This window comes from Magallana gigas, chromosome 8, assembly GCF_963853765.1.
Source record: "Magallana gigas chromosome 8, xbMagGiga1.1, whole genome shotgun sequence".
Taxonomy (NCBI): Eukaryota; Metazoa; Mollusca; class Bivalvia; order Ostreida; family Ostreidae; genus Magallana; species Magallana gigas.
In genome coordinates, this window is record NC_088860.1 from 42,570,166 (window position 1) to 42,581,578 (window position 11,413).

Here is an 11,413-nt window from a genome sequence, read left to right on the forward strand (position 1 = left end):
ATATAGATAATAATTCAACATCTTATATATCAAAATACAATACTTAAATACATGCAACAATAAAGATAATATTGTAATGATATCAATAACCTTTGACGACCAATAAAATGATTATGAATTCTAAATACTGTGTTATTGTATAAACATCCAGTTAGTTGTTTGCATGAAAATAAAATAGGGTAAAACATGAGACTTTACATTGTTTGAATGTTTTAACATGGAAGTTATGTCTTGCATATCATCTAGGTACATGTAGATGTTTCCTGACTTTTTGTCCAGTCCATGATTGCACAGTATAAAATCCAATATACTAATCAAACATGAACATTATGCAACATAGGTATAAAATGAAAGATGATTTTATAATAATCCTCCTAGAAGAACATAATTTTAGACAAAGCGTCAGAAATCCACATTGTACATAAATAGTTTTGCTTGTGGTGACTGCACTCATTCTATTTCCATATACTAATCAATCAAAAAAGAAAAAAAGCAACAAGAGAAAGGGACAGTGGTAAATTATTGACAATATAATGTTCATTATCTATTGAAGCGATTGTCAACAGTGTAATTTCTTAAAGACCAAAATAATTCGATACAACAATTGTGCTTCTATAAAAAGATTTATTTCCCATGTCAATTGTGAATACATGGATTTATTTATTATATATGAAGGTGATGATCATTGATATAAGCCAATACATTTTGAATCGATGTAGCATTGGACGTCATATGAACTGTTTAAGATCCAAACCTTTTAGGTTCCACCAAAAAAAATGTGCGTATTACCAAAAAAAAATAAAAAATGAAATTTCCTACACACTTAAGTGTAAGGTCAAGTATTTCAAAATGTGTCCGTGAGCAACTCCTGAACGTATCATGTGGCTTAAATATCATAACACACATTTACTAGATTATGAATTATAAAAATAAGTGAAAATTAATGCTCTCGACATTCTTTTAATGTGACAGAATACAAAAAGGGAAAAATATGAATCCAGGTCATGTATGTTATTATAAATGTTGTCTTTTCGTTGCAAAAAAAGTACGGTGCTATCTCTTTTATCGACCAAATCCAAAAAGGTTTGATTGAGACCACTAGAAAGTCTAGTGTCTGCATTCCTCTTTAATAAGATATTGACAGTTTTGTATTGTCTCCGAGCAAAAGCAATGTAAAGTGGACTGACTTCGTCTTTGTTACATAGATTAATGTCTGCCCCATGATCCAGTAATAGTTGTACAGTGGCATCATGACCGCATTCGCAAGCTATAAGGAGAAGTCTAACTCCGTCCTCCCTACATAAATTAATGTCTGCTCCTTTACTCAGTAAATATTGTACATTGTTATTATGTCCATTTTGACAAGCTATATGAAGAGGACTGGATTTGTCCCCCATACATAAATTAATGTCTGCTCCGTACTCAGTAAAAATTGTACAGTGTTACCATGTCCGTTTTGACAAGCTATATAAAGAGGACTGGATTTGTTCTCCATACATAAATTAATGTCTGCTCCTTTACTCAGTAAAAGTTGTACAATGCTATCATGTCCGTTTTGACAAGCTTTATAAAGAGGACGGGATTTGTTCTCCATACATAGCTTAATGTCTGCTCCGTTACTCAGTAACAGTTGTACAATGCTATCATGTCCGTTTAGACAAGCTATAGGAAGAGGACTGGATTTGTCCCCCATACATAAAATAATGTCTGCCCCGTTACTCAGTAAAAATTGTACAGTGTTATCATGTCCATTTTGACAAGATATATTAAGAGGACGGGATTTGTTCTCCATACATAAGTAAATGTCTGCTCCTTTACTCAGTAACAGTTGTACAATGCTATCATGTCCGTTTTGACAAGCTATATGAAGAGGACGGGATTTGTTCTCCATACATAAATTAATGTCTGCTCCGTTACTCAGTAAAAGTTGTACAATGCTATCATGTCCGTTTTGACAAGCTATATGAAGAGGACGGGATTTGTTCTCCATACATAAATTAATGTCTGCTCCGTTACTCAGTAACAGTTCTACAATGCTATCATGTCCGTTTAGACAAGCTATAGGAAGAGGACTGGATATGTCCCCCATACATAAAATAATGTCTGCCCCGTTACTCAGTAAAAATTGTACAGTGTAATCATGTCCATTTTGACAAGATATATAAAGAGGACTGGATTTGTTCTCCATACATAAATAAATGTCTGCTCCTTATTCAGTAAAAGTTGTACAATGCTATCATGTCCGTTTTGACAAGCTATATTAAGAAGACTGGCTCCGTCCTTCCTACATAAATTAATGTCTGCTCCATTAGTCAGTAAAAATTGTACAGTGCTATCATGTCCGTTTTGACAAGCTATATTAAGAGGACTGGTTCCGTCCTTCCTACATCAATTAATGTCTGCTCCTTTACTCAGTAACAGTTGTACAGTGCTAGCATGTCCGTTTTCACAAGCTATATGAAGAGGACTGGATTTGTTCTCCATATATAAATCAATGTCTGCTCCGTTACTCAGTAAAATTTGTACAGTACTATCATGTCCGTTTTGACAAGCTATATAGACTGGATTTGTTCTCCGTGCATAAATTAAGGTCTGCTCCTGTACTCAGTAACAGTTGTACAATGCTATCATGTCCGTTTTGACAAGCTATATAAAGAGGACTGGATTTGTTCTTCATACATAGCTTAATGTCTGCTCCTGTACTCAGTAACAGTTGTACAATGCTATCATGTCCGTTTTGACAAGCTATATAAAAAGGACTGGATTTGTTCTCCATACGTAAATTAAGGTCTGGTCCTTTAATCAGTAACAGTTGTATAATACTATCATGTCCGTTTTGACAAGCTATATGAAGAGGACTGGATTTGCTCTCCACACATAAATTAATGTCTGCTCCGTTACTCAGTAAAAGTTGTACAATGCTATCATGTCCGTTTTGACAAGCTATATAAAGAAGACTGGCTCCGTCCTTCCTACATAAATTAATGTCTACTCCTGTACTCAGTAAAAGTTGTACAATGCTATCATGTCCGTTTTGACAAGCAATATAAAGAGGACTGGATTTGTTCTTCATACATACATTAATGTCTGCTCCTTTACTCAGTAACAGTTGTACAATGCTATCATGTCCGTTTTGACAAGCTATATGAAGAGGACTGGATTTGTTCTCCATACATAAATTAATGTCTGCTCCGTTACTCAGTAAAAGTTGTACAATGTTATCATGTTCGTTTTGACAAGCTATAGGAAGAGGACTGGATTTGTCCCCCATACATAAAATAATGTCTGCCCCGTTACTCAGTAAAATTTGTACAGTGTTATCATGTCTGTTTTGACAAGATATATAAAGAGGACTGGATTTGTTCTCCATACATAAATTAATGTCTGCTCCTTTACTCAGTAAAAGTTGTACAATGCTATCATGTCCGTTTTGACAAGCTATATGAAGAGGATTGATTTGTTCTCCATACAGAAATTAATGTCTGCTCCTTTACTCAGTAAAAGTTGTACAATGCTATCATGTCCGTTTCGACAAGCTATATAAAGAAGACTGGCTCCGTCCTTCCTACATAAATTAATGTCTGCTCCATTAGTCAGTAAATATTGTACAGTGCTATCATGTCCGTTTTGACAAGCTAAATTAAGAGGACTGGATTTGTTCTCCATATATAAATTAATGTCTGCTCCGTTACTCAGTAAAATTTGTACAGTACTATCATGTCCGTTTTGACAAGCTATATAAAGAGGACTGGATTTGTTCTCCATACGTAAATTAAGGTCTGCTCCTTTACTCAGTAAAAGTTGTACAATGCTATCATGTCCGTTTTGACAAGCTATATAAAGAGGACTGGATTTGTTCTCCATACGTAAATTAAGGTCTGCTCCTTTAATCAGAAACAGTTGTATAATGCTATCATGTCCGTTTTGACAAGCTATATGAAGAGGACTCGATTTGTTCTCCATACATAAATTAATGTCTGCTCCTTTACTCAGTAAAATTTGTACAATGCTATCATGTCCGTTTTGACAAGCTATATGAAGAGGATTGATTTGTTCTCCATACAGAAATTAATGTCTGCTCCTTTACTCAGTAAAAGTTGTACAATGCTATCATGTCCGTTTCGACAAGCTATATAAAGAAGACTGGCTCTGTCCTTCCTACATAAATTAATGTCTGTTCCATTAGTCAGTAAAAATTGTACAGTGCTATCATGTCCGTTTTGACAAGCTATATAAAGAGGACTGGTTCCGTCCTTCCTACATCAATTAATGTCTGCTCCTTTACTCAGTAACAGTTGTACAATGCTATCATGTCCGTTTTGACAAGCTATATAAAGAGGACGGGATTTGTTCTCCATACGTAAATTAATGTCTGCTCCTTGACTCAGTAACAGTTGTACAATGCTATCATGTCCGTTTTGACAAGCTGTATAAAGAGGACTGGCTCCGTCCTTCATACATAGATTAATGTCTGCTCCTTTACTCAGTAACAGTTGTACAATGCTATCATGTCCGTTTTGACAAGCTATATAAAGAGGACTGTATTTGTTCTCCCTACATAAATTAATGTCTGCTCCTTTACTCAGTAAAAGTTGTACAATGCTATCATGTCCGTTTTGACAAGCTATATAAAGAGGACTGCATTTTTTCTCCATACATAAATTAATGTCTGCTCCTTTACTCAGTAAAAGTTGTACAATGATATCATGTCCGTTTAGACAAGCTATATGAAGAGGACTGGATTTGTCCTCCATACATAAATTAATGTCTGCTCCTTTACTCAGTAAAAATTGTACAGTGTTATCATGTCCATTTTCACAAGCTGTATAAAGAGGACTAACTTTGTTATCCATACATAAATTAATGTCTGCTCCGTTACTCAGTAAAAGTTGTACAGTTTTATCTCTTCGAATTGCACCTGATTCTTCATGGTAATAGTCTCTGTGTTCCTGAGTATTGTTACCAGCTGCTAATATTAATGGGGTCCAACCGCCTTTCCTTTTTGTTTTTATATTGACATTTACACCCATCTGTATCATCTTAAATAGTAATTGATAATTATGGAACGCAGACACAATGTGAATAGAAAATAAACCTCCCCATGTCGTACATAAAAACTCGTTTGATTGGTCTTTAAAATCATTGTTGAACAATTCTGTTGAACCATTGCAACACACTGCAGGAATATAATAGTTGCTTAAAACAAAACTTTGCATTTGTTGTAAAGAATGCAAGCAATTCTTTGATAGTTGTGTATGACAAAATGCAATCAGACAAAAAAGTGGCGATACTTCGTTTTTTAAATTCAAAAAGGAGGGTTTGGTCAAGAGTAACTTTTTTGATGTCTGATCAAGCTCTTGATTATTAATTGAAAGTTTCTTTTTTTCAAGAAACATATGTAGATTTTCTGGATGATCTGCAATTTTTTGCTCCAGTACTTTTATTAATTTTGTGTTTCTTAGGCAGGAATTGAGTACAACATCTAATAGGCGTTCTTTAAACAGTTCAGTAAAAAGCCTTTCTCCAAGTACTTGTACGTATCTGTCACTGAGGTTAATAGTAAATGAATCGTCGTATTTATCAACATCTTCTTCTAATCGAACCCTTTTTCGGAGGAAGCCGATATCAGCATAAATTATTGTTTCTCTTGGATAATCTGTTCCAAACACATGTGTTGTAACCTCCATCACAAAATCGTGATAAAAATGATAAGTGTCGCCAATTGTTTTGACAAAAAAACCATTCAGTGAGTTAAGATTGTCCCTAATAGCTGAAGGTGGTGTGTTCTCTGGTAATCCACAAAGTTTTAACGTGTGTTTTAATTTGTTTTCCGTGTCTTTATTTTCTAAAAGATCATTTACGCAAAGATCATCATTAAAAAGAACAAGGAGAGCCAACGCACAATATTTACCCTTGTCTTTGTTTCTGAACCCTAGAATTTCCTCTTTTAGAACTGTTATGGGTTCAGTAAAAAATCCGATACCCTTTATTTTGTAATCTTCGTTGCTTGAGTATAATTTGCACAGTAACGGAAAATACCTTTCCACTTCAACAATTGCATCACACTCTTTGTCTGATAAATTCATATCAAATGTATATTTTGTCAAAATCTGCCGCTTTTCCTCAACGGATAATTTATTCTTGGTATTATCGATGTATACGATATGTGATTGAGTAGCTAAATAACGTGTCAATCTCGTGTCGGAAATTATGTGGTTTCTACACGACATCACAAGTTTTGCTTTTTCTAAGTACAACTTTAATTCTTCTTCATATTTTGTCCATGAATTACTTAATATTTCATCAAAAGATTCTTTTCCGAATGGATCATTAAATACACAGATGGTTTTGTTCCTTTGAAATCGACTTGAAGAATATTCATTCAAAATATCTTCAACATCTTTAACTCGTTTTATAACCCAGCCGTTTTCTCGGAATTTGAGTGCAATATGTTGAATAATGGCTGACTTTCCGGATCCTGAGTGACCAGCAACAATGACCAGGTTCCTGCTTCTAATGCTTTTTTCCACTTCTTCACACGCCTTGGTTGAAATAAAGCAAGAGTCGTCGTGTTTCCATTGGTTGAACATGGCCTCTTCAATAGTTAATTCTACAATAAAAAAAATGTAAAAACAGCCGGTCAATGTACATATAAATTTAACAGAGGATATACAGTAAAACTCGGCTGTAGCGAAATCCTAGGGACCAACGGATTTACTTCGTTATATCCGTAATTCGTTATATCCGTATACCGAATTCGTAATAATAAATATAGCAATTTCACTATGCATGTATACATGGTTTTTTAACAGACTATAACTTTCGCTGATTGAGGAATAACATAAAAAAAATATTACTTTGATACCTTTGATAATCGAATTGTGAGTCGAAACAATTTATATAAAAATAAATTCATTCAAACTATTATGCTAAATGGTAGTGTTAACTTTTTTAACTGTAAAGAAATTCGTTATAAATTGTTAAATTTCGTTAGTATTTACCTCTACGGGACTCAAAATCAGTTTGCTATATCCGTGAATTCGTTATATCCGTATTCGTTATAACCGTAAAATTTTGCAAAGATTTGTTAAGAATTTGACTGGGGACTCCAAAAAACTTCGCTATATCCGAGAATTTTCTATATCTGTGTTCGTACTAAACGAGTTTTACTAGTACTGTAAGTTTGAGTTCAGACTTTAACTATATAGTTTATTTCAAAAGATTGTAAACGTACGAAAGAAAATTCAGTATAAAATATTTTCACTTTATGGCCATATTGGCCATACACAAGGGTCCTGAACCCCTGCACCAGAGATCATGAAATTCACATTATAGGTAAAAAGCTTCATGAATACCATCTCTTTCCCCTGTGGAATTAGAGAAGAATTCATTTCGTTATAAGGACATACTGTCATATGGTGATCCGATTATTTTTGCATTGTTAATATTTGGTTTGCAGCATCTTTCAAAAAAGAGGTATAGGCCTATGCATGTAAATTGTGAAATGTTTGACCGTGGACAGGGAAAAAAGCAAAAACAAAACAAAAACAAAAACAAAACAAAAAACAAGAGAGAGAGAGAGAGAGAGAGAGAGAGAGAGAGAGAGAGAGAGAATTTTAAAAATCTCTTTTTCAACACAATTTGGGAAAACTAAATAAATACATTGTGTGTTATGGTGTTTATGAAGCACTTGTAAAATTATTTTGAAAATCAAGGTTCCTGGATCAGATCTTAGGGCGGGGCACTGTTTGCGCATTACTTTTCATGGAAAGTGTCATACATTCTGAAAGTCTAATTCAGTCAAGACTTGAATATGAATATAGTTGTTTAAGAGTTATGGCTACATGTTAAAATTGACTTCCAAAAATATCATGCCGTTTTGAAAAAAGAAATTTGTTAATTAAATAAAATAAATCCTGTAAAAACATTGCATCTGATTAAATCAAATGGGTGTGTTCTTCTTGTTGATAGGATCTGTTTCATAAATTTTGAATTAGCATGTTCAAAACTGAATGAGAAATAAGGAAAATAAATACCCAATTTTAGCGTCATCATGGACACGGCATACTTATCTGAGAATTTAATCGTCGTAATTATGATCCCATATGGGAATGAAGTGAAAAATTACATTTCTTATTGTTTTTTTAGGATATTGTGTTAATTAGTGTTTTCAATCAAATAAACGAAAATTGATACATAAAACGACCTTTAGAATCGCGTCATGAAATGTTTATAAAGTACATTTGTCGTATTATAGAGAGTAAACAAAAAATAAAATTTAAAGATAATAAAGCAAAAAATAATCCATACATGTAACTCATGCTGCTCATACAACGATTGTGAAACTTTTTTTTCAATCATTATACATTATGATAACAAGAATCCTAGAGTTAACTGTGTATGACTTAAAATCAAGAAATGGAACTGAAATAGATATGCTTTTTGTGAAGACAGAAACTAATACCGGACCTATAGGTTAATTCTTTTGTGTATACAGATGATCCTTTAAAAATAAAATACATTTATAATCGATATTTAACTTCCAAAATAATATATCCTTATATGTTTATTATTAAATTATAAACATTTTAAGACGATATTGTTGCACTTGCATACAAGTACTTACGTTCTGTAGAAAAATCATTCTTTACTTTCTCTGCATCTGTAAGAAGGTTTTTTCTTTCTTCCGATTCATTTAATGTACTTTCTTTATCGGTGCTTCTATTGCAACTGGAAAATTCTATCATAATAGAAAGTTGTTAGGTATAGAGAAATATGATGAATATAAACTAACACTATAACATTATATAAATAGTGCCTGTTTGGGAGGGTAACAGTTGAAATTGACACCCCGAGAAAACCATTGTCAACCGACGCGAAGCGGAGGTTGACAATGGTTTTCGAGGGGTGTCAATTTCAACTGTTATCCTACCAAACAGGCACTATTTATTTTGTTATACTGAATGAAAACTTAACTGCTTTTACATTGGAATAATGTAAATTCTAAGGCGAACCGTCCGCGCATAATTTTCGCGCATGTAACAATTTTTAATGTTACCCGTTGCTAAGTGCGTTGCTAACGCTGAGGGTAATAGAACGGTTTATGATCTTCGTCTAAACCAATCAGATTTCAGTATATAACATGAAAGTATAACAAATATTTATATTACATATTGCAGTTCGCTTCAACGATGGTATTGTGTAGCATTATCTGTGAGTACAGCGAGGCATATGTCAATTCAAAAAATTCAAAAGAATGACCTGTCTGACATAAACATACCTGTGGTCAGTGGTATATATTTACATTCATCAAGTTTTATTCCCTCTATTTCTTACGGAAACTTATAAATATTCAAAGTTTTATCAATAGAAACTAGCAGGACTGAAATCTACCTTCCCCGTTTATCAATTGGTCGAAATCGACAGTGATTGAAACTGACAGGGCTGAAATCTACTCGACCTCCATTATATTTATTGGCCGAAACCTACAGCGACTAAAGCAATATCACGGACTGCACTAAATAATCATGATGATGTCAGACGCAATTTCCCATCGGAGACAATTTTGCTGTTTCTCTTAGCTATCTACTGTAGTTTAACAGTAATTTATGAATTTTATTTACTTTTTAAAATCAATTTATTATTTTGTTAGAAAAGATGTAAATATAAACAATAAACTGCCGTTTTTGATGATTCATGTGGATTTGTAGGTGGGTATCATCGCAGAAAAAATTAACATACCACGCTAGAGCGGGTGATGCATTTTTCAGCAATGTCGCCACCTTAATTTCTCACATAAATCACCAAAGAAAACATTTTTTGTTTAAATAAAACACAGCTCCAAGTGCCAAAGTCAATTATTTTCTCTCAGCGGCGTAAAACAGGCAAATATCATTCTCTGCTGTATGTTTTTGGAAAACAGGTTGGAATTAATTCAGGCTTTTTGGTTTTATGCTGTAAAACACATCTTATTGAAGCCGAAATGAATTATTTAAAGGGGTGTGCGACCATCTTGTACATTTGAGGATAAGAATGTAAACATTTCTTGAACTGGCTTGTTTCTGCCCGAAACTGGACAACAATGTTGCCAAAAGATATAAAATCAATAAATAGAAAGTCCTACAAGTCATTTTGTTTGACAAGTATGCATACTAGAACAGGACAATGCCTGTAGCTGCGCAGTTCGACATCTGTTTTGAGTGATTAAAAGGCATTGTCCTGTATGGTGGCATATCTCTGCCACTTGTGTGCAAGTTATTTTTTTTATCAATTATGTCGACATGCAAGATAAATATGTTGACATGCAAGATACTTATGTCAACATGCAGCATAATTATTTTGACGTGCAAGAAAATTTCAATCAAATAACATATTTATCTTGCATGTCGACATGATTAATAGAAAAATAACTTCCCCACAAGGGGCAGAGATATGCCATCATAGTCCTGTTCTTGTATGCATACTTTTCATATTTAATGCAAGTGTTTGCGTCGGACAACGAGGGAAATAGACATAAATTCGACATCCTGGATGACACAACCGAGAAACTAAAGCAACGGCTCTAATTTTCTTATGTGTGAGTATGCGGAGTCGCAACAACATGTTGTGAGATCGGGATCGGACAATCATAGACGCTTCGGGTTCTATGTTTGTTTATTAACAGTTGGTATGGAAGGTGAGAGACATGGTGCGAGCGTGCTTTACATTTTCTGTTTTCAATTAAACTCCAATATATCTGGATGCATATGATAGTGGTAAGTGGTTGCTTACAATTTTTTCCTTTTTGATCATTTTTACATGACATTTGTTTATCTCTCTCCGTTTGAAAATGGTCGATTCTATAAAGATTACCACAGTTAATTGTCAGGGGTTGGCCACTTTATCAAAACGCCAAGATGTCTTAAATTTTTATAAAAACCAAGGGTTACTCTATCATATGTTTTCAAGATACACACTTAAGTCCCGAATTTGAGCAATGTGTAGAAGCCATGTAGGGTTATAAATGTTACTTCAACTCTTACAAATCAAATGTAAGAGGTGTCTCTCTATTTTTTAACAATAACTTCGAATTTAAAGTTCATCAAGAAAGAAAGGATAAAGCAGGGAATTTAATAGCCTTGGATTTAACAATTGAGGGAAATATGGTTACTTTGATTAACATATATGGTCCAAACACAGATAGTCCTGAGTTTTATGAGTATGTTCGTGAGATTTTCTTAGAACTGGATAATGAATTGTTAAAACTAGTTGGAGATTTTATTCTTGTCTTAAATCCTATTATTGATACAAAAAACTATAATACAATAAATAACCCCAAGGCAAGAGAAAAATTGCTTGAAATTATGGATGATTTATATCTATTAGACTACTTCCGGACTTTGAATCCTGACAAAAAGGTATATACTTGGCGTAA

The 11,413-nt window shown here is 33.7% G+C and overlaps 1 protein-coding gene across 1 annotated transcript; it reads right to left on the reverse strand.

The window, feature by feature from the left end:
* Window positions 1–4,031: 4,031 nt before the first annotated feature.
* Window positions 4,032–5,039, reverse strand: LOC136271013 (receptor-interacting serine/threonine-protein kinase 4-like). The gene is made up of 2 exons (XM_066070079.1): window positions 4,393–5,039; window positions 4,032–4,257 (listed from the first exon to the last, which is right to left on the reverse strand). Exons 1-2 carry the CDS (start codon window positions 5,037–5,039, stop codon window positions 4,032–4,034), a joined length of 873 nt encoding a protein of 290 aa, XP_065926151.1.
* Between the last annotated feature and the right edge of the window lie 6,374 nt (window positions 5,040–11,413).

Coding starts and splice junctions, on each gene's coding strand:
- LOC136271013 (XM_066070079.1), bottom strand. CDS start 5,039: ATGATACAGATGGGTGTAAATGTCAATATAAAAACAAAAAGGAAAGGC. Junction 4,258..4,392: donor CATGATAGCATTGTACAACT/GTTACTGAGTCA, acceptor TAATTGATGTAG/GAAGGACGGAACCAGTCCTC.